This window comes from Saccoglossus kowalevskii, chromosome 21 (genome assembly GCF_978046115.1).
Source record: "Saccoglossus kowalevskii chromosome 21, keSacKowa6.1, whole genome shotgun sequence".
NCBI classification, from domain to species: Eukaryota; Metazoa; Hemichordata; class Enteropneusta; family Harrimaniidae; genus Saccoglossus; species Saccoglossus kowalevskii.
In genome coordinates, this window is record NC_140661.1 from 5,666,669 (window position 1) to 5,692,196 (window position 25,528).

General features: G+C 34.0%; 2 protein-coding genes across 5 annotated transcripts in view; one reads left to right on the forward strand and one right to left on the reverse strand.

The window, feature by feature from the left end:
• Positions 1-1,189: 1,189 nt before the first annotated feature.
• Positions 1,190-25,528, forward strand: part of LOC146729589 (uncharacterized) — a 44,131-nt gene continuing 19,792 nt past the window's right edge. Inside the window, exons 1-2 of one of the 3 annotated variants that reach the window (XM_085495315.1) lie at positions 1,190-1,294; positions 1,672-1,772. The gene's annotated coding sequence lies outside the window, so the exon portion shown is untranslated. Of the gene's footprint in view, positions 1,295-1,653; positions 1,773-8,311; positions 8,471-25,528 lie in introns of those variants that run through there. The other 2 variants (XM_085495316.1, XM_085495314.1) reach the window with 2 other exon arrangements.
• On the reverse strand, positions 17,960-23,695 carry LOC146729590 (uncharacterized). Of its 2 annotated transcripts, none has more exons than XM_085494969.1 (5): positions 23,495-23,695; positions 23,204-23,336; positions 22,783-22,919; positions 21,419-21,596; positions 17,960-18,313 (listed from the first exon to the last, which is right to left on the reverse strand). In XM_085494969.1, exons 1-5 carry the CDS (start codon positions 23,657-23,659, stop codon positions 18,048-18,050), a joined length of 879 nt encoding a protein of 292 aa, XP_085351095.1. In that variant the 5' UTR covers positions 23,660-23,695; the 3' UTR covers positions 17,960-18,047. The 2 variants fall into 2 exon arrangements, with proteins under 2 accessions (XP_085351095.1, XP_085351096.1); XM_085494970.1 differs by having other exon boundaries at positions 23,500-23,640.

The window sequence follows — 25,528 nt, forward strand, 5'->3', positions numbered from 1 at the left end:
TGCAATGTTATTTTGTGCAAAGTATATTAAATGTTTATAATATGAGTATGCCTAGAATTGTGTATGATATAACAGTGGAAGCCGCCAAGTCTCATACGTCAATGTTACAGACAGTATTACATTTAGCAAATTTGTACAACAATATAAATTGAATTTCATTATCTAAGCGTCCCACTTTTAATCTCTATTCGTAGTCGTGTTGGTTAAGCGATTCTTTTATTGAAAGGTAATTAGTGTCACTATTTTGGAAAATGTTGGATTGTGTCACAGTGAGATTAATCGACCATTAATATTCAATGTAAGCTTAATGTATTTTCTATGAAATCATACGCGATATTTAGTTTGTGTGTGTTGTTTGTGTGTGTTCTTCGTATATCATGAATTTTCTCTTCTCAACTTTGAGTTCCCATTCATTGGTATAGATATGAAGTATGTTCTATGATTTCATATAGTTGTTCAGAAAAGTATTCTGAAATTAGGAAATTAAAACAACAACAGTATTTGTACTGCAAAGTGGGGTTAAAACAGAGATCTTAGTTCTGAGCAGTTTTTGTTCATGTTGGGGATTCAATTTCTTTTGCCTGCACATTGCATTTATTTCCTGTTCATCCATCAAGAAACCTACCTTAAATAGTTGAATGACAGACAAGCAGTAAAACATTGAGAAATTTAGACTTAGCTGCAGCTATAACTTTTTGAGCTACACACCTGACCACAAACTGAAATCAGCGAATGAAAAAAGCCCTCATGTGCAGTACTGTAGGACAAAGTTCATTCTAACACTCGATGTGAAATATAAACAGATTAACGAAAAGTCGTGTATTCGGTTTTCAAAATTTACATGCATGCACTTCCTCATCTAACAGAATGTTGTTTTCTATTCTATTCTATTCTATTCTATTCTATTCTATTCTATTCTATTCTATTCTATTCTATTCTATTCTATTCTATTCTATTCTATTCTATTCCATTCCATTCCATTCCATTCCATTCTATTCTATTCTATTCTATTCTATTCTATTCTATTCTATTCTATTCTATCCTATTCTATTCTATTCTATTCTATTCTATTCTATTACAATGTCACCTATGTGTTTGTTTAAAAAATGGGTGGTGCTGTTCAAACACATGCTATTTCATCATTCTGCTAGTTCGCACTAAATTACAAAACGACGTAGCCTTTGACCCCCAGTGCCCGGACAGAATATAAATACTCAAGAAACACGTACAATTTGTCCAGTAAGAGAACCCAGTTTAATGGTTGCACACCGTCTGAAACTATACCTCTATAACTGTAAGTAGCAGTATCGTCATGTTCGCGGTACAGCTGATATTACGAATTCGCCGTGAAATCTAAACAGTGAAACTTTTTTTCAATTAGTATTTACGAGAAAAATGCAGATCATTTTGCACGTTGTCCACAGTTCGAATTACTCGTAATTATTTGCACAAATAATGTTCTTCAAAACGCTTTTCAAAGTCGGTCAACGCGATAACAAACATATATTTACTTACACGCCATTTACTCACGTGTAACTTGCAAAATATATGTATGATATATTTCTATACTATTTTAGCGCACTGTCGACGTCATCGACGTTCACTTGGGGTCTAGATACTAGATTTTATACAACATTTCAACAACCAGTCATATAATAATAATTATTGCAGACTTTCCTTCCGTCGTGGAAAACTTGTCGAGTTGAAAAGGGTTATAAGAAATTACCAAGATGTCTGATGTAAATCCGCCACCGCCGTACGCCAAGCAACAGGTAATTCTATCAAATTCCGCTTTTCCCCTTCCCAGTAATAATTATCGTATCTCGAAAATGTCAGAACTACTGTTAAACTATATGTATTGAGCAATGTAATTTGATACGTGTATGGGAGTGTGTAGGGAAACAGTGTGAATATATATTAATAATGGAATGGTGTATGTACGCTATGGATAGTTACGCAGCTAAGAGATGTGTAAATTCCACAGTAGAACAAAGGAAACGGTCGACCGTCGGGTGCATTAGGGTTTTTGTTTACCGCACCTTTATTTTCACTATACATGATCATAAATCGTTTCTACTAAACCTGTTGTTGCCATGGTCACCCGAGAGAAGAAACACAAGGAATTGTGACTACTTTTTATAACACCGATTTAAATCGCTATCTCGCCTTTTTTCAACTTATCTTTGACCGTGAATGTTTGCTTGATGAATAAATAGGGTTCTAAATTCCATCTCACATTCAGATTTACATTTATAAAACCAAACTACTTCCTGGTGACTTCATGGTACTTTGACTAGACGTCACGGGTCATATGTACGTCCGGGAGGTGAGCTAATAAAAAGGGTGGAATGTGAGTAAGTGTGACCTCAGACAGAGTAATAAATTACCCCCAAGGTATAACAAGTGAATAACATATCACGACAGGCTACAGAACTGGTAAATGGTCGCTGCCAAGCAACTTATTCAGTAAAAATTAAATCTAGTGAACATATGTTTTTCCTTATATTTTACATTCAACTCATTAGAAATCAGTACAAAATTAAAATTCATATATAAAACACACAAAAAGTTTTTTTTTTCAGTGAAAATAAATTAAAGTATTTACAATAATTTGAAATGTTGATCGGGGATATGAAGTTTTAATAATCAACATTACACACAATAAAGGAACTACATTTACTACCAATATCATACCATTTACGCCCACTATCTCATATAAACTTACCTATTATAAAACAGTAGACCATCCATTACACTCTTAATTACATACTCGACCACCAAAACAATAGCGTACGAAAAAGGAAGAATGAATGGTATTGATGGAGTTGGGACCTCACTTTCTTATTAAAAGTCTTTTTTAAGAGGAAGTCACAAAAGTGTGCCTCGAGCAACTCCGGATCCTAGTTTGCGCATAGCACAATACAATATATCGGGAAACATGTGCCTCCCACTAAGTTTATGTTTTTGTCGAGCATGTTTGAGCAGAATCAGATATTGCCATTCTACAGACGTGAATAACGATTGTTGGTATGACCTACTTGTCGAAAAAACATACACGATACTTATACGACATTTATGAGCAATTCTTTTTTTTTCTCTTTACACAATTTTATTTCATTTGATTACAAACATTACAGTAAACATTAATTACATATTCTTTATTCTGCGTGTAGAATTAAAGTGGCGGTGTCATGTCAACAATAAACTAAACAACTCTGAAGGTTCCCTAGTTGTTATGGCAATGGGAACTTCAAAGGAGTATGATTTTGCCCATGTGTATAGAATATTCTAGTATTGTCATTGTTTTTGTTTTGTTTTTCTTACAATCATTCGTGCATGCAGCCTATTGACAGATGAGACAGATGACATAATTCTTTCAGAAACCTGTCCCATTAGGGGGGGGGGTGTCGTTGTTTGACGGTGATAAGCATAAAGACCCGGATCTCCTGAATCTTGCAATTTAAGTAGTGGTTTACCAGGCCTCAGTAAGTTTGATTGCAATGTTTCACTAAGTCACGTCCACACTTCAGAAAAAGTATTTTCACTTGTTACTTGTTTATATCTACATGGCTTGACAGTTCCTCAATTTGGATGCCAGAATAAAGGTGACTTTTCTGGCGCCGTGTCCTGCAGCAGATCCCAAGCAACGTACACAAAACACACACACCATTTTGTTTGTTTATATCAACACTAGTTATCTCGACATATTATTAATATTATTAAATCTTTGATTTATTAATAATAATCCAATATTGACAGTATACAGTTGCAATGTTCCACCCCCTAATGGTGATTAATAATAAGTAACGCATCACTTCTAGTGATTAATAATAAGTAACGCATCACTTCTAGTGACCAAGAATGAGTAACGCATCACTTCTAGTAAATTACTCGTCAATTCTATTAACTGGGCAGAAGTAACGCATCGTTTCTAGTGATTAAGAATGAGTAACGCATTATTTTCAGTGATTAAGAATAAGTAACGCATCACTTCTAGTAAATTACTCACCAATTCTATTAACTGGGCAGAAGTAACGCATCATTTCTAGTGATTAAGAATGAGTAACGCATTATTTCTAGTGATTAAGAATAAGTAACGCATCACTTCTAGTGATTAATAATGAGTAACGCATAACTTCTAGTGATTGAGAATAAGTAATGCATTATTTCTAGTGATTACGAATAAGTAACGCATCATTTCTAGTGATTAAGAATGAGTAACGCATTATTTCTAGTGATTAAGAATAAGTAACGCATCACTTCTAGTGATTATGATTGAGTAACGCATAACTTCTAGTGATTGAGAATAAGTAACGCACCATTTCTAGTGATTAATAATAAGTAACGCATCACTTCTAGTGATTAATAATAAGTAACGCATAACTTCTAGTGATTAAGAATAAGTAACGCATCACTTCTAGTGATTAAGATTGAGTAACGCATAACTTCTAGTGATTAATAATGAGTAACGCATCATTTCTAGTGATTAATAATAAGTAACGCATCACTTCTAGTGATTAAGAATAAGTGACGCATTATTTCTAGTGATTAAGAATAAGTAACGCATCACTTCTAGTGATTAAGAATAAGTAACAGATCATTTCTAGTGATAAATAATAAGTAACGCACCATTTCTAGTGATTAATAATAAGTAACGCATCACTTCTAGTGATTAATAATAAGTAACGCATAACTTCTAGTGATTAAGAATAAGTAACGCATCACTTCTAGTGATTAAGATTGAGTAACGCATAACTTCTAGTGATTAATAATGAGTAACGCATCATTTCTAGTGATTAATAATAAGTAACGCATCACTTTTAGTGATTAAGAATAAGTGACGCATTATTTCTAGAGATTAAGAATAAGTAACGCATCACTTCTAGAGATTAAGAATGAGTAACGCATCACTTCTAGTGATTAAGAATAAGTAACACATCATTTCTAGTAACTCAGAATAAGTAACGCGTCATTTCTAGTGACTCAATAAATAACGCGTCATTTCTAGTGACATAAAATAAGTAACACATCATTTCTCGTGACTCGTAATAAGTTACGCATCATTCTAGTAAATCGGTATAAATAATTCGCCATTTCTAGTAACTCAGAATAAGTAACGCATCATTTCTAGTGACTCAGAATAAGTAACGCGTCATTTCTAGTGACTCAGAATAAGTTACGCGTCATTTCTAGTGACTCAGAATAAGTAACGCATCATTTCTAGTAACTCAGAATAAGTAACGCGTCATTTCTAGTGACTCAGAATAAGTAACACATCATTGCTAGTGACTCAGATTAAGTAACACATCATTTTAGTAAATCGGCATAAATAATTCGTCATTTCTAGTAACTCAGAATAAGTAACGCGTCATTTCTAGTGACTCAGAATAAGTAACGCGTCATTTCTAGTAACTGAATAAGTAACGCGTCATTTCTAGTGACTCAGAATAAGTAACGCGTCATTTCTAGTGACTCAGAATAAGTTACGCATCATTTCTAGTAACTCAGAATAAGTTACGCGTCATTTCTCGTGACTCAGAATAAGTAACGCGTCATTTCTAGTCACTCAGAATAAGTAACGCGTCATTTCTAGTGACTCAGAATAAGTTACGCATCATTCTAGTAAATCGGCATAAATAAATCGTCATTTCTAGTAACTCTGAATAAGTAACACATCATTTCTAGTAACTCAGAATAAGTAACACATCATTTCTAATAACTCAAAATAAGTAACACATCATTTCTAGTGATTAAAAAAAGTAATACATCATTTATAGTAACTCAGAATAAGTAACGCATCATTTCTAGTGACTCAGAATAAGTAACACATCATTGCTAGTGACTCAGATTAAGTAACACATCATTTTAGTAAATCGGCATAAATAATTCGTCATTTCTAGTAACTCAGAATAAGTAACGCGTCATTTCTAGTAACTCAGAATAAGTAACGCGTCATTTCTAGTGACTCAGAATAAGTAACGCGTCATTTCTAGTGACTCAGAATAAGTTACGCATCATTTCTAGTAACTCAGAATAAGTTACGCGTCATTTCTCGTGACTCAGAATAAGTAACGCGTCATTTCTAGACACTCAGAATAAGTAACGCGTCATTTCTCGTGACTCAGAATAAGTAAGTTAACGCGTCATTTCTAGTCACTCAGAATAAGTAACGCGTCATTTCTAGTGACTCAGAATAAGTTACGCATCATTCTATTAAATCGGCATAAATAAATCGTCATTTCTAGTAACTCAGAATAAGTAACACATCATTTCTAGTGACTCAGAATAAGTAACGCATCAATTCTAGTGACTCAGATTAAGTAACACATCATTTTAGTAAATCGGCATAAATAATTCGTCATTTCTAGTAACTCAGAATAAGTAACGTGTCATTTCTAGTGACTCAGAATAAGTAACGCGTCATTTCTAGTGACTCAGAATAAGTAACGCGTCATTTCTAGTGACTCAGAATAAGTAACGCATCATTTCTAGTATCTCAGAATAAGTAACACATCATTTCTAGTGACTTAAAATAAGTAACACATCATTTCTAGTAACTCAGAATAAGTAACACGTCATTTCTAGTGACTCAGAATAAGTTACGCATCATTCTAGTAAATCGGCATAAATAAATCGTCATTTCTAGTAACTCTGAATAAGTAACACATCATTTCTAGTAACTCAGAATAAGTAACACATATTTTGTAGTTCGTAAGCCAATTGGCTTCAGTTTTTTAATAAATTTACATCCATCCATGGAAACCATACAAAAGTCTCTACAAGAACTAAGATGTTATAAATGAGATGCTGAATGGTTCGTGTTACGAATATCGAATTACGAAAACTTCGACTCGGAGTTACAAAATGACCACGTTCAGAAACCAGGCACACTTTTGTAAAACCACGGACAAATAGTAACTCAATGTTCCATTAATAGTAACTACGAGTTACATTCAACATCTTTTCTTTTTCTTGTACGTCCACATTTATTTACTCAAGGTTTTCAATAAAGGTTTGAGTTCACCAATTTGTCTTATCGCCAACTACTCAATACAACATAAATCAATAAAAAAGCATACAGGTACACTAACTACAGATATCTCAGGTGATTTTCTACCTTTGTATTGTTTGACAACTTTCTCTAAATAATATCCTACACAACAAACAACAAACAGAATACAACACAAAATTACAAATATGACAAACTTCTATGATGATCTTGAAAATGGTGTAAAGATGTGAATATGTATTACAATAATTTTCATTCAGATTTTACTCAAATTTTTAACAAGCATGCACAAACAACCATAGGGGTAAACAAAAACTTGGAATAAAAAGTTCTTGACTACAAAACGCAATTTAGGCAGGTCATTAATTCCAAATTTAACAGTGTTGCGCTAAATAATTATATAGAAAATATTGTAATATTTTAATCTCAGTAATTAGGAAAGCCAAAAACATATACTCATTATTAGAAAGCTTTATGAATACAAACACGACTTCAATAAGATCTGAGCGACAATAAATGATGTGCTGGAGGGTAAAGTAAAAGCTGCCAGTGCATAGAACATGGACTGACATGGTCAAATGATATCGCAGAAGTGGTATAGAATATGTTGTAACATTTGTTCATATTCAGCAAAGAAAAATGATCCTTTTTACCCGAGACTCCTATTAACTCGACGTCTGCATCACCTCTCAAAATCCAAACAATTCTTAATATTCTAAACCCCTGTAAAGTATATGGTCATGGTAAAATACTGGCAAAACTTATTTCTGATGCAGCCACCGTTATCTCAAAATCCGCAACACGCTATGGGATTTGGGCATATATATATATTTACTATACATTAATGACACATCCTCTAGTAATCGCCATATTGTTCCATTTGGGCCGGTTTTCCGGCCGGAAGGAACACGACTGGGTGACGTAATTTGAAAACATTCCAAGTTCCGTTTTGCGTAAACGTGTCTGTAATGCTACAATAAAGCCATGCTCATACATACTGCCTGCTTAGATTTACAGATTTGATATGTTCTGTGCAAATTTATAACAAAAGAAACAATTCTTTTTATTCGCCCAACTTTCGAAAGCAAAAGGAAACCTCTGAACGGCCACGAGCGTAAGCGCTGACGTCAGGTAACTAAGAGAAATGGAACAATCAACGAGAAAGTGATGTACCAATCAGAATGCCAGAACCGTTACTAGTTACCGGCCTCATGTGGCTTGGTACGCCATGACACTTGAGGCGGGAACCAGCCAACCTGCCATCCTGCGTAACAAGGGTCACGCGCCATCCTCCTGCCATTCGCAAAGGACGCCGGGAACCAGCGAACTATTATTGTCGCATGATGGCGCTCGTAAATTCCACTACCGTAACACTTGTTGTTTTATGACATCACTTTCGATTTCTCTAAGCAACTTGTACAAGGAACTAAACGTGTAGTCTCTGCCACCACGGTTGTATTTGTGAGTATATGAGTATCACTGTTATAATTTGCTCAACGATTATATTTTTGTATGCCAAGTTGTAGTTAGCTGAGGGCGATGGTCCGAAATTGTTCGATTTCACGACGAAAACCGCGGAAAACTTCAGCGAAATCCCCTCGTTTGTCGCCATCTTGAATAAGTTATCGTAACGTCACAAGGCGTCACAGTTTTCCCATTTCACGCAGTTTTCGTCGTGAAAACGACCAACTTCGGACAATCGCCCTCAAAATAATTGATGAAATAGTTTCGGGACCCATCGACAGTAGAAAAGTAGAAACTTGAGGCGAAAATAATGAAAAATAAACGGCTGTTACGGCCCGACCTGATTTCAGGTCGGTAAAATAGGGTAACTCGCATAGGATGGAACTGTAGCTCCCTGGTTTCGCGTTAACACCACGACGAACAAAATAAGAGACAGCGAAACCAAGCGAGCTACAGAACTGCAGCTAAGTTGTAGTCAAACTAAGAGGTGACTACACCATGGAGCTCCATGCTTTGACGGTGGCTGTGCACAGCGGCCTTGTTCGATTCTACCGAAGACAGCTGGCGTAAGTGGCCTCGGTAGAATGACCTGCGTTTTGAAGGCCGTTCTTTCTACCTGGATTCCTACGCCCTGCACGCCTTTCAAAATCCATAAAAAGTTGCGGATTATCGATTTTGATCGGAGTTAAAGGTCTGATAGAGGAACAAACATGAACGTAGACCATACTAGTAGTCGATCGTAACAAAAATGACACTTCAATCGCAACCGTGGCGTTGGGTAGGGTAGGGTATGGAACACCGTCACTGTCTTATGTGTTTGTCATTAAGTATATGACGACATTGCTGCACTATATAACGACTTGCTTTTAATATATGATGACAAAACGTTTATATATGGTGTCGTTTGACCAATATATGGTGACATTGCTTCTATATATGATGGCGTGTTTTCAATATATGATGACAAAACGTTTATATATGGTGTCGTTTGACCAATATATTGTGACATTGCTTCTATATATGATGGTGTGTTTTCAATATATGATGACAATACGTTTATATATGGTGTCGTTTGACCAATATATTGTGACATTGCTTCTATATATGATGGTGTGTTTTCAATATATGATGACAAAACGTTTATATACGGTGTCGTTTGACCAATACATGGTGACATTGCTTCTATATATGATGGTTTATCTGATGCATATTTTATTGTATGTGTACCACAACTACGAATTTTCGTTCAATTTTCCCATAATAACATTTGCGCATGCTCGTTTAATTGGCATCCATATTGAATTTTTTGAAGATAGGTTCATCGTAGAATCGATGGCAGATGTTTTAAACCGGCTGAATTTGAACAACTTGATCGGCAGATTTGAAAATGAGAAAATAACGCCAAATCTAGTTCCCAAGCTCTCTGTACATGAAATGGAATTTCTTGGTTAAGTAATCGTACTGACATGATGTCTCTGCGGTCTGTATGCAGTATCTTTGGAAGTGAAGCACTGCGTAAAGTGCAAACTTGTGGAGCTCCACAATTTGACATCCCTAAAACTGTACTAAAGAATCTCTTAGATGAGGGTTTCCTTATTCGAGAAATAGCTTCACTTTTAAGTGTATCTGAAAGTACTATTTACCGTAGAATGAGTCAATTCAAACTATCAAAGATGGATTTTACCGAGATCTCCGATGACCACCTTGATATCAATGTCAAAGAATTAACAACAGAGTATCCATATTGTGGAAAGAATATGCTAAAACATATGCTTGTCAAAAAATACAGCATTAAAGTCCAAAGAATGAGACTGAGAGACAGCATCCATAGAATCGATGAGATTGGAGTTGAGGGAAGGAAACGGGGAAGGTTACAAAGGAGAATATACAATGTTAAAGGACCCAATCATCTATGGCATGTAGATACAAACCATAAACTGATTCGATGGAATTTCATCATAGTTGGTGGAATCGATGGATTCAGTCGTTTACTCGTCATGTGGACTGCACAGATAATAATACATCAACTACACTTTTACAATGTTTCAAAACTGCTGTCGATATGTATGGTGTTCCTAGTAGAGTACGCAGTGACATGGGAATGGAAAATATTCTGATAGCAGACTATATGATTGCACAAAGTGGACCAGAACGTGGAAGCATGATCACTGGCAAAAGTGTCCATAATCAGCGTATTGAAAGACTTTGGAGAGATGTGTTCGATGGCGTATTGAGTTTGTATCACCAACTGTTCTATTTTATGGAAGATCAAGGTCTCTTAGATCCCTTGAGCAAAATTCATATAATTGCTCTTCACTATATCTTCAAGGCAAGAATCAATGAGAAATTGAATACCTGGAAAAATGCTTGGTCACAACACAGAATGCGGACCACAAGATCCTCATTTCTACGCCTCTGGATAGGAGGGCAGTTACACAACCTGATGGGGATTGAGCTATCTGGTAGTTTAATAGAGGAGTATGGTGTTGAAGGAATGGTTGATGGAGCCTCTGAAGGTGATACAAGACCAGTAGTGAACTCTCTATCACATGAATTTAGTGAGCATTGCTTACAGGAGTTGACCACACATGTACCTCAGACATCAACTTCTGATTGTTATGGTATTGATTTGTATGTAAAAGCAAGAGACATAATTAATAACCGTATGCATGTTGATGTGCCACACAGTCAATAAATACACTATAGTGTTTCTCTGATATGTGCTTCCTGAAATGTCTTTACTCGTAATCATGATTATTAGTACAGTAAACAAAAATAGCTTGTGTGATTGACAGTGCCTCCTCAAAAACATAAATGGAAAATATGCAAATCAAACAGGCTCCCTTGTACACTGTCTTTTGTCAACTACGATATAGACATATACTTAAATGCATTAAAAATAATTACAGGAATAGTGATTAAAATAATTTGTATTGTTAGTCCCTGAACTATTAATTAGGACTTCATCTGTCTGGGGCCATTTCTTTGACATGCTTCGACTGATCTCGTTCAAACTTGATAATGTATTGGGACATACATATGCACGTCAATTTTCATTACAGTTTGATATAATATGATCAACTGGCGGCCATTTTGGACCTAAAATACGCTAAATTCTGACATTTAAAAGCAGTTTCTCAGAGATTGAACAATTTCATTCAAACTGATTATGCAAATTGGGTTACAGGTGCATGTCAATTTTTTTTCAGATTTGAACAAAAACTGATGACTGGTGGTCATTTTGATTTTATTCATGTCAATTCCGATTTATCACATCAATATTGTTAGATTCAGTTGAAAAATTTGCACACAATACTCACACATAATACAGTGAGTTTTGTGCCATTTTGTCCAAAATCCTTAAACTACAAATGTGTCCATAGCTATTTCTTGGAGATGGGCATTTCATTCAAGCAGTACACCAAGAGATGGATTAGCACAAAGTTGTTTTGAGATATGATTTAATATGGACAATCAGTCAATATTGATGCAAAAGTGTTAAATATCCATTTGGGCGTGTCCCTCTGTTTCTCAAAGAGGTATAGCCACAAGCAGCCCATTAATTGTGAATCACTGCTAGTGATAGACATACTAAATACAGAGTGGGAATTCTTAATGCATTCTTTGTTCATGGTACTGTAACCAAGTAATTGCAGTCCTTCTCAATTACTAAGTTCAAGAAATATTGTTTCAGAAATTGTTAAAGTTACATAACAAAGTAACTGAATCATTAAACATCTTTATCTAAACATAGTAACCATTGTCACATATTCATCATAACACAGTAACCAGTGTAATATATGTCACAATTAAACATCTTTATCCAAACATAGTAACTATTGTTACATATTCATCATAACACAGTAACCAGTGTAATATATGTCACAATTAAACATCTTTATCTAAACATAGTAACTATTGTCACATATTCATCATAACACAGTAACCAGTGTAATATATGTCACAATTAAACATCTTTATCTAAACATAGTAACCATTGTCACATATTCATCATAACACAGTAACCAGTGTAATATATGTCACAATTAAACATCTTTATCCAAACATAGTAACTATTGTCACATATTCATCATAACACAGTAACCAGTGTAATATATGTCACAATTAAACATCTTTATCCAAACATAGTAACTATTGTTACATATTCATCATAACACAGTAACCAGTGTAATATATGTCACAATTAAACATATTTATCCAAACATAGTAACTATTGTTACATATTCATCATAACACAGTAACCAGTGTAATATATGTCACAATTAAACATCTTTATCCAAACATAGTAACTATTGTTACATATTCATCATAACACAGTAACCAGTGTAATATATGTCACAATTAAACATCTTTATCCAAACATAGTAACTATTGTTACATATTCATCATAACACAGTAACCAGTGTAATATATGTCACAATTAAACATCTTTATCCAAACATAGTAACTATTGTTACATATTCATCATAACACAGTAACCAGTGTAATATATGTCACAATTAAACATATTTATCCAAACATAGTAACTATTGTTACATATTCATCATAACACAGTAACCAGTGTAATATATGTCACAATTAAACATCTTTATCCAAACATAGTAACTATTGTTACATATTCATCATAACACAGTAACCAGTGTAATATATGTCACAATTAAACATCTTTATCCAAACATAGTAACTATTGTTACATATTCATCATAACACAGTAACCAGTGTAATATATGTCACAATTAATCATCTTTATCCAAACATAGTAACTACTGTTACATATTCATCATAACACAGTAACAGTGTAATATATGTCACAATTAAACATCTTTATCCAAACATAATAACCATTGTTACATATTCATCATAACACAGTAACCAGTGTAATATGTCACAATTAAACATCTTTATCCAAACATAGTAACCATTGTCACATATTCATCATAACACAGTAACCAGTGTAATATATGTCACAATTAAACATCTTTATCCAAACATAGTAACCATTGTCACATATTCATCATAACACAGTAACCAGTGTAATATGTCACAATTAAACATCCTTATCCAAACATAGTAACTATTGTTACATATTCATCATAACAAAGTAACCAATGTAAAAAATGTCACAATTAAACATCTTTATCCAAACATAGTAACCATTGTCACATATTCATCATAACACAGTAACCAGTGTAATATATGTCACAATTAAACATCTTTATCCAAACATAGTAACCATTGTCACATATTCATCATAACACAGTAACCAGTGTAATATGTCACAATTAAACATCCTTATCCAAACATAGTAACTATTGTTACATATTCATCATAACAAAGTAACCAATGTAAAAAATGTCACAATTAAACATCTTTATCCAAACATAGTAACCATTGTCACATATTCATCATAACACAGTAACCAGTGTAATATATGTCACAATTAAACATCTTTATCCAAACATAGTAACCATTGTCACATATTCATCATAACACAGTAACCAGTGTAATATGTCACAATTAAACATCCTTATCCAAACATAGTAACTATTGTTACATATTCATCATAACAAAGTAACCAATGTAAAAAATGTCACAATTAAACATCTTTATCTAAACATAGTAACTATTGTTACATATTCATCATAAAACAGTAACCAATGTAAAAAATGTCACAATTAAACATCTTTATCTAAACATAGTAACTATTGTTACATATTCATCATAACACAGTAACCAATATAAAACATGTCACAATATATGTCACAAGTAATCATTAAATAGTAATCGTTAAACATCTCTAATTAGCAACCAATGTTACATCTTCATCATAACACAGTAACCATTGTAATAAATGTCACAATAATTTTTAAATAGTAGTCGTAGAACATCTCTATCTAAATACAGTAACCATTGTTACTTATTCACTGCAACAAAGTAAACATTGTATACCACTATTTAAACATAGTAACAATCATTATACATATGCCATAACACAATCAAAGGAAGCTTAGAAAGAACTCCCGAGATGCACGACATGAAAACAATGTGATTCACATTATCAAAATTTTCATCCATGGTTTTTAGTCTAATTGTTTCCAGAGCACCTCTTGACAATTTCAATTTAAATCTGAGTTTTTTAGATATCAGAAATAGGCTAATAGATAATCAATATAGATTTAGGTCTGTATATAGTTTCAGAACTCACATGTACAAAATTTAATTATAATGTAATGAGTAATCCTGACTGAATTAGCAGAAAGCTGAAAAGTAAATTATTATGCAAATTAGGTAATTATTATTGATGTGTATAAACCTAAAACTAATTAGACCATCTATGTACGAAGTTTCATTGAAATGTGATCAGAACCAACAAATATGAATTATTATGCAAATTAGGTTAATATGATCTGATTTTAACCCAAAACTAATCAGGTCTGTGCATTGTCCTAGAACATCTATGTACCAAGATTCATTGAAACGGGACAATTAGTACTTGCAATATCAGTGTAAAAGCCGAAAACTAACTAATTATGCAAATTAGTTGATTAATATGCAGTTTTACCAAAATTAATCAGGTCTCTGCGATGTTCTAGATCATCTATGTACCAAGTTTCATTGAAAAGAAATGAAGTAATAGTACTTGAAATATCAAAAGCCAAAAATTGATTAATTATGCAAAATTAGGTAATTAATATTTCACATATCTGTCTGTGCATTGTCCTAAGTTTCATTGAAATGTGATGATTAGTACCAGAGACATAAGAGGAAGAGCCGAAAATTTACTAATCATTATGCAAATTAGGAGAATTATATGCATGAATTTTTACCAAAAACTAATCAAATCTGTGCATTAGTCCAGAGCATCTATGTGCCAAGTTTCATCAAAATCCAAAGAATGGCCTTTTAGATATCAGTGGAACAGTCAAGGAACAGTTAAAAATTAGCTAATTATCATGCAAATCAGCACTCTCGCTTGCAGAGTCTTCGTGACCTAGGGAGCCACAGAGAGCCGCAACTAGACTCTGCCACAGGCGACATTTTACACCAAAATTGTTGGTACATGTATTCCGCGTTTTTTTTTAAAACTTGTTTCTTATATCCTAAGCTTCTGTTGAAAAAAATGTGTGTTATTTTAAATAAATATATCAAACATTTTTACATTCAGTGGTTAATTTTTTTCAAAATGTTAAATGAAAAGTAGATCATGTGGTAGGAGACGTAGATGTGAATCGTCAGTTCAAATCGTAGGTGCGTTCGCGTTGTTGCCTCGAGGTGACGCGGGCGCCTCGGGCCTGCCCAGTTTTCGTTCGACTGCTATGTGACGTGACAACTGGGCAACTTTGGGAAAAAGATAAACTACAAAATCGATGGGTGAAAAGGTGTTTAGATATTTTTCTCAAACATAAAATGCTAGTGGGCGTGATTTCAAAATAAATGTATACATTTTATACGAGTTTCGCTCACATAGCAACAGCAAATACATCTACTCCCTGTCACGTCGCTTGGGCACCTCCAGGGAGAGACGCGAATGCACTCATGGCAAAGCAAAAAGTAGGTCCGGTCATTAGTATTTAAATAAGCTTGTGGCAGAGACTAGTGGGACGTTCATTGGCGACTTCCTAGCTTAGCGATAAAAGACCCATAGTCTCTGCGACGGAGAATGGCAAATCAGGTAATTAATATGCATGGTTCAACCAAAACCTATTCAGAATTGCGCATTAGCCCAGAGCATCTATGTACCAAGTTTCATTGAAAACCAACATACGGTTCTTGAGATATCAGTGGAATGGAAGGACACACACACACACACACACACACATACATACAGACTAACCGCAAAGACTTCCATTGTGTGCTTCACGGGAGTCAAAACCACTGTAAAGTTTCACAAGAAAAGAAAACAAAACATGAATTTCACAGTTCTCGTCATTTAATTATAAAATACTCATGTTGAAATAATACATGGAACCTCTCCAAACAACTTCCATTGACCCATGTCCAAAATCTCAGAGTACAACCAATGTGCAACCAAACTATGTCTCATACATGCTCAAAAAACTGCATTCATAAATCTGAGTAAACCTTGATGTACCTTTAATAACAACTTGACTTTTTTGTTAATTCAGGTCTTTGTATATTACCAGGACCTTGGTTTGTTTCTGTATCACCACTATAAATCACCTCAAAATGTAACCATTACACCATTCTACAGTTTCCAGAGATTGGTAATGGTACGACCCATCTGTCACTGATTCAGATCAAGGTCATGACCAGGTCATGACATCACTAAAAACCCTGGCATTACAATCTAAGCAAATTAATTTTTCTGAGCATGCTCAGTGGTGTTTGGATAGGTAAATTTGAATAAAAATCATGAAAAAGACCCATTTAGGATTTTCAGATCTGGCAAAAAAAATTATGTGCACATTCGGCAGAGACTTATTCATCAACCTGCAAAGTTTCATCGATATCTGCTGCATAATTTCTGAGAAAATGCTAGAAACCGGGAATAAGAAACTATACTCTGGACTTTTTTGTTTTACAAAAAAAAATATAATTAATTGTCAATTCAGCCTTTTTAACACGATCACGAAAACTAACGAGACTGCGAAAGTAATTCCGACTGGATGCATCTGCAGGCGACCCCCTGCGTTGGAATGAAAACCGGAGCGGAATCACTCCAGTGATTATGCTAATTAAAAGATGTTGACGAGCATCCATCTCTGCGATCGAATCGAATCAACCTTTAAAAGGACACGTTTACTTTCACACACCCACTCATGAATAATCATTGACATCATGAATAATTAATATCAGTCAAATACCCGCAGATGCGTCCAGTCGGGATTTTTTTTAGCGGTCAGGTTAGTTTTCGCGATCACGCTAATAGGACTAAAAAAACAATTATTTCTTTTTGTAAAAAAAGCAAGCAGCCTGACGGCTGAGATAGCCCCGCTGTTAGCAATGAACATTTCAATTAAAGAACTGAAGATATCATTAGAAAATGAACAATATGTATAGTATCAAAGCAATCGAACTGTTTTCAACAAGAATTCAAAAATATCACTTTTCACCAAAAATGACAAAAATATTCATCAAAGTTAGAGAATTTAAGATATCATCATGAAATGAACAAATCTGAGAGAGGTACACATGTAGTACCTATATATGTAATATCAAAGTAATCGGATTTTTACAAGAAGTCGAAAAGTTTACTTTTTCCCAAAAATATTCACCAAAAATGAGATTTTGACATGAACTGAACAAATCTGAGAAAGAACCATCAAAGGTACTAGCATATCAAATTAAAAAACATTCTGACTTGCGGTTTTGAAGAAGAAGTTGAGATTGTAAAGTTGATGACGACGGACAATCAGTAATATGAACAGCTGTGTCAACTTTGTCGATAGCGGAGCTAAAAGTTGACGCGGACGACAGAAAAATTACTCGTATGATAAGCCCCCCTCGACAAAGTCGACAGCGGAGCTAAAAAGTGATTAATGTAATCATAGTATATCATGCTGGGAAAAAGTAAATTAAAAGAAGCAACATTTTATATATTTCCAAAAAAATGGTTTAAAAAGGCTTCATCATACAGGCCCAACAGTATTTTTTTTTCTGGAAGTTGTTGATCAAGACATGCTCTTGGGAGCTTCAGCATATTAATACAGGTGTTTGCAGTAGGAAAGAATAATGCATCTTTTAGCTTTTCATAGAACGATAATGAAGGACCTTCTCTATATCCTAAAATTGGCTCATGGTAGTCACATGTAACAAACTTCAGAATGTGGTTCAATGTAATCCCCGATCTTCTACCACCTACAATAAATTAAGAAATAGAATGATGTATTGGGGTCAATTTTACATTGTCAAGAATTATGTATCTGCACCGCACCGCACACCACACCACCCTACACCACACCACACCAGACCATACCATACGCCACACTACACCACACTACACCACACTACACCACACTACACCACACTACACCACACTACACCACACAACCCGAACACCACACCACCCTACACCACACCACACCACACTACACCACACTACACCACACCACCCTACACCACCCTACACCACACCATACCACACCATACCATACACCACACTACACCACACAACCGGAACACCACACCACGCTACACCACACCACACCACCCTACACCACACCACACCACACCACACCACACCACACCACACCACACCACACCACACCACACCACACCACACCATACCATACCATACCACACTACACCACACAACCCAAACACCACACCACACCACCCTACACCACACTACACTACAGAATTGATGAAGTAGAGTTCTAAATATTATTGGTCCTGTAGCGAAGTAGCAAATAAACAAGCAGCCTGTATGTAATTAAAGATATTGTCACAAAATGAACACATCTGATGCTGGTCAATTCAAGGAATGTACATATACGAATTAAAGCAATCAGCAACAGTTTTTTTGAGAAATTGTTGAAAGTATCAAAATTAAATAATTGAAGATATTGCCACAAAATTAACAAGTAATTGAAAATGACACAGTCCCCATTAAATTTTTTAAAGTTCTTTTTGTGCTCGTCATATTAAAGTGGAGGGGTTTTCGCAAGCTTGTCCTTGAAACTTGAATCCCAAGTGACGTTTACAACATATTGTTTATTTACATCAAATTCGAACATGTGTTGCGTGATGACCCCTCCGGTTTAAGACATAGCAAAGAAAAAGTGACATTTTAATCAAACAAGATGGCCGCCGGTCGACCAAATTTGATCAAATTGCAAATTGAATTGACATGTACATGTATCCATTTATGACATGCTAAATATCAATGAAAATGATACATGGGTGACAGAGATACAGTAACATGGATTCAAATAAATCTTTGATCTGATTATGAAACAAAGTGACATGTATGATGTATGTGCCAAATACGAATGAAAATGGCACATAAATCTTGGAAATATAGTAGTAAGGCCAAAAAGTCAGATGGCTGTCAATTGGCCATCCTTGATCCGATTTTGAAACAAATTTGAATGAAAACTGACATAGCATGTCCAAGATACCACATTTAAAATACAAAACAAGATGCCTGCCAGTCGGCCATCTTTGATCCAATTGCAAAAGAAATTGTCATGGACATGTATCCTAACATGTATAATCTATGTACCAAATTTGAATGAAAACTGACAAAGCATGTCCAAAATACAACATTTTCAAAAAACAAGATGGCTGCCAGTCGGCCATTTCGAATCAATTCGCTAAACCACTGCATGTCCCACATAAAGTACTAGACACATGCTAAGAACGAACGGAATCGGTCCAAAGGATTCTGAAATATGACTACGGACGGACGGACGGACGGACAGAGACCGAATTATAAGTCCTTCTTTTCAGACTTCGTCCGAACAGAGACTAATAAAATCAGAAATGCTCCTTTTAGGTGCCTACATATAAAATACTACAGCAATTGAGTCAGAAATAGTATTTTTTACATAAAAGCACAAAAATATCATCAAAATTAGAGTATTGTCACAAAATGAAATCAAAGAAAGCTTAGAAAGAACTCCCGTGTGCTGAGAGTATTGAAGACACATTAAAAATTAATTCAAAATTACTTGTACATGAGATATTGATGGAAAAGCTGAAAACTAATTATGTAAACCAGGTAACTAATATGAACAGAACAGAACAAAAAATTATGAATTATTATGCTAATTAGAGAATTAATATTAATCAAAATTAATCAGGCCTGTCTATTGTCCTAGAGCATTTATGTAGAAAATTTTATTCAAATGTGATGATCAGTAATTGAGATATCAGTGTTAATTAATTATTAATTATTATTATTAATTATGTTAATTAGGTGATTAAAGCATATTAAATATTTACAAAAAACTAATTGGGTTTCTGCATAGTTCTCTTTAAAAGTTTCATTAAAATCCAATTTGTGGTTCTTTATATATCAGTGGAACATTATGCAAATTAGGTAATTAATATCCAATTAAAACTAATCAGGTGTCTGCATAATCCGAGAAGATCTATGTAGCAAGTCTCATTGAAATATGATGATTACTACTTGATATATCAAAAGCTGAAAATTAATTAATTATGCAAATTAGGTAATTAATATTGCACAGATTTTTACCCAAAACTAATAAAATCTGCGCATTAGTTTGGAGCATCTGTGTGCCAAGTTTTATCAAAATCCAAAGAGTGGTTCTTTAGATATCAGTGGAACAGTCATGGAACAGCTAAAAATCAGCTACTGTAAAAGGATTAATTTTTCACTGGGTTTTAGTTTTGCTTATTTTGCTGACTGGAAATTGCGCTAAATTAAAACCCAGTGAATATGTAAAATTTAGCATAGAACACTTTATCTAAATGACGAAACCGTGAATTTAAAACCCACTGAATATGCCTGATATGGTAAATCAGTAATTAGTAATCAGTAATTATCATGCAAATTAGGTAATTAATATGTATGGATGTTCACTAAAACCTAATCAAATCTGCTCATTGGCCCAGAGCATCTATGCATCAAGTTTCATCAAAAACTGATGTATGGTTCTTGAGATATCAGTGGAACAGATGGACACAAACACACACACACACACGCACACGCACACACACACTAACTGCAAAGACTCCTTTTTTGTGCTTCGCACACGGGAGTCATAAAACGGCTCAACAATTGAAACAGTTTTTGGCAAGCAAAAGCCAAACCAATCCATTAAGTTCAGGCCCACGTCAGTTACCTGGAACTGCATTTGTTTGTTAAAACAACTAAGCTATCAGTCTATTTTAATATGATTTACACAATCTGAATATTATATTTCTTAATATGCAATCATCATTTGACATACTAGAACATGTATGCAAAGATTTATAAAAATTCAATCTACTTGCCTGCTACTTCTCTCAGGTATGCAATGAAGACTGCATAAACTTCATTTTCATACTTGCGGCTGTTTGATCCCTCAGGACTGAAGTCAGGCTTTAAGAGAAACTTTAGTTTCCGAAAGGTCAAAATGCTATTTTCATTTGGTACAAACATATACATAAACTGTGGCAGCTTCTTACAAAGCTACAATAAAATCAAAGAAGGAATATTTAAAAAATAAAATAACTGACATTTCTGAAAAAAAGTTATTCAACATGTAATATGTAAATATGTACAATTTGCTGAACACCCAGTGTTCTCCACAAAGCGTTTCTGAGTAGAAGGTACAACTCTGACAACTGACAGGTTGTCTGTAACTACCGGTGTATATAGATATTCCATCTCAACTGATTTAAACTTGACTTTTATTGTCAACCTGTTAAAGACATTTATTATTTCTGATGTTAACGCATTAAACTAAACAAACGTGCTAACACTGGCTAGCTTATTGAGAGAACTTTGTTTGTGTTGCATTTAAAAGTTGAAAGCAAAAAACATGACAATGCACAAAACCTAGATTTTTTCTGAAATTGTTGAAGTCAAAATTGACCGTTCAAAAGAGACTGCTTGAATAAAATTGAGAAGAAATTCAATAAATTCACCATCACTTTTAAATTAATGGCCGACATCATTGACATTGATGAGACAAAGCGTATCACATGTTTGCATAATCAGTCGTTAATAATCAATACAGGAATACATGAATGAAATGTTTAGAAAGCAGAATTAAACCACGCTTTGAGTGGGAAAAATAAATCATGTAACTAATTCTGTCGTTCTGTATCCATCAACTATTTTTTTGAAATGGCTATTTTATTTAAACTACCAGCTTAAATGCTTTGACAAGTGGTATGTTGACCTCTATTTGAATTGTTCATTTTGTGACAATATGATCACTTCTCTATTTTTAGTGAATATCTTTGTGATTTTTGGTGAAAAAATGCTATTTTTGACTTCTTTAAATTAACAGCACTGATACCTTGTTTTGCTGAAGACACCATACAAACACTGTGGACCTATTTTGGTCGTCAGGTCACTAGTTGATAAATGGCTTGACCTTTGAAGTCAAAAGACAGTTTCAGGACGATCGGATATCAGTTCTCAGCATTCAATCTACAACATTCGCTTACGATGAAACTAAGTTGAGTTTTACTTGCATTTCATAACTGAGTAATAATAATCAATACTTGTCACTTCTCAAAAACAAGGAAGTTGTTCGCTGGTAAAATGCTGTAACTGGGCGTAACCCATGAAAAAGTTTAAGCTAAAACGTTGATTTTAGTGATTTGAGATTTAAAATCTGCATTCTTACAACAATGCCCATACATACCTTGCATATGCCAAGTTTATCAAAACCAATTCTGAGCTTTTTAATACAAAGTGATGGCATGGTACTTTCAAAAAGTTCTTGTCGAACCTCTTCTTTCATGAACTGTGGTATTCTACCATTTTGCAATGTACTAAGTCCTGTAAAAAGAAAGGCAAAATATTGGTCAATTGCACAAATGAAGAATGATATATGGTAATTATTTTATTAAAATTGTTTTTTGAATAAGTATAAAAATTGGTATCAATATAAAGAACCATAGAAGTTTAATATTTTATTTCTGACACCATCAACCTATTTTTTGAGGAAAATGTAAGACAATGAGTTGTACATTTTTAATATGCATCTACTCAGAGATGGCTAGTATAACTGAATCATGCCATGTATTTTCATTCACAAGTTAATGTAAATCCAATGAACTTACCCATTATGATACCAACAACCTCATAGTCATCTGCAAGGTGAAGCTTTAAACCATTTTCAAAATATTTATCATTTATTTCCCTCAATACTTCTGTAAAGAATTCTTTCCTTGGACCACCAAAATCATGGGCTTCCTGTAATTGTAGATATAGTAACTGATAACATTCTAGCTATAGGTTACAATAGTGAATTTTAAGAAGCAATAAACCAGTTCAGTTATATATAGTTATATACAACTCAGCAAAGGCTTTTTATACACTTGAGATGAGATGCTGTTGTCACCAGAACCTACCTCACCATAGAATTCTACTTCTAATGTCAATCTCAGGTTGTTGAGTAAGGCAATTTCATCCATTCCAGTACTTAAAATTTCAAATCTGTCAACCATTATGAAATTGGTTTGGCCTTCTAAGACTTCACTTGAATCATCAATGTCCAATTTCCTTCCAGTCACCATTTGACTTTGAAAATATTTCAATATTTCTACTGGGTCTGAAATATTGTTTTTTTCGCAATAGTCAAAGGTTACATTTACTGCTATATCCACAGAGTTGGATGGAGGTTTAGTTTCTTCATCAGACTGAAAATAATCATAACTAGTGAGTAATGAATGAGTAAAGTCATTGAAAACCAAGTCTTATTAAAATACAACAATTGATTTTGAGATGTAGGTAGAAAAATTGGGTAATTATTATGCAAATTAAGCAATTATTGTGCATAGATTTCAAGCCAAAACTTATTAGGTCTGTGTATTGTTCAGAGGCACAAATGTACCAAATTTCATTATAATGTGATGATTAATTCTTAAAAAAATATGTGGAAAGTAATTATGCAAATTAGATAATTATTATGAATACATATACATATAAACCCCAAACAATATAGATTGACTGCAAATGAGGCAATTACTATGCTATGCACAGATTCTAATGTGAAACTAATAAGGTCTGTGTAATGTCACAGAGCATCTATGTACCAAGTTTCATTAAAATGTGATGATTAGTACTTGAGATACAATGTATGAGTGACAAAGTCAAAAATTTACTAATTATTATGGAAAAAGGGAAATTAATATGCACATGATTTTTACCCAAAATTAATCAGGTGCATTGTCCCAGAGCAGCTATGTAGCAAGTTTCATTGAAATCAAACCAGCGGTTCTTGAGACATCGGTAGAAAAGATGCACACAGACAGGGTAAACACAAAAGACTCACATTGTGTTCTTTGCACTCAGGAGTCAAAAAAAAGCCTCAGGCCTATAGCAAATACTAATACAGAAAAAAAAAAACTAGTGATCAACAATTCTGACATCCAGTAAGTTAGTGTAGGTAAACATGGCTAAATTGCGGGTTACATAGCAACATTAATGTACTCTTATTATTCAATTAAAAAAAATTAAAATTTATAGTTATGATAATTTCAATAAATATTCATGGTCACGCGCATGTTGGCTATGTTCAAGTGGCCACTACTGGTTAAACATAGAATAGAAACAAAGCATTTTGGGCATCGGTACTTTGTGACAACATTAGGTTAATTTACACTCAACTTTAATATGGGGTCATAATTAACAAGCCATGGCACAGTCCCCGTCAGTTATCAACTTAAGATATATAGTTTTGTTTATAGTAATATAGTTGAAACATAAACATAAACAGCATTAATTATCACAAAATAGCCACTGGTCTGCCATTTTGAATACATCTATATATCTATAACATGATGTATAGTAAATATATAAAATTTTAACGTAATTAGTCAAATCATGTCAGAAATACGGCTCCAGAACTGCATTCAGCCAGCCATTTTGAATCCAAATTCAAAAATAAAATGATATACATCGAGGTCCCTTAATGTTCAACATATGTACCAAGTTTGAATTCTTGATTTTGATGATTTTTCAGCACAAAAAAGGACGCCATTTGGCCATCTTGAATCAGATCGTGAAACAAATTGATGTGCATATGCATAATATTATGTATGATGTATGTGTGAAGTTTGAACATAATCGGTCTAGCCATGTGTAACATACAGGTCCGGACACACACATGCGCAGATATAAAAGTAATCAGAGTCACAATTCATGCGAAACCTTTGGAATTATACTGTCTGTAATTATTACGGTTGCAAAAATAATTGTGATCTGAATTTGGGAATGTTTTTTTTTTTTGTAAATGCACACCACAACAAAAGTAGAGTAAAAAACACATATTTTTATTGCAAACAGAAAACTGAATAAAATTGCACTAACTACAAAATACAAAACTATAAAAATACAAGACTGTAAAAAGGCTGGGCAGGGGGCCCCTTCGGTCGGTGGGTACC

Bases quoted from the DNA above. Each gene is read 5' to 3' on its own strand.
- LOC146729590 (XM_085494969.1), bottom strand. From the start codon at position 23,659: ATGGTGACTGGAAGGAAATTGGACATTGATGATTCAAGTGAAGTCTTA. The intron at 21,597-22,782 runs GTATGTATGGGC...ATTTTATTGTAG, and splicing joins ATAAACTTGGCATATGCAAG to CTTTGTAAGAAGCTGCCACA. The intron at 18,314-21,418 runs GCAAGTAGATTG...AATTTATTGTAG, and splicing joins ATACCTGAGAGAAGTAGCAG to GTGGTAGAAGATCGGGGATT.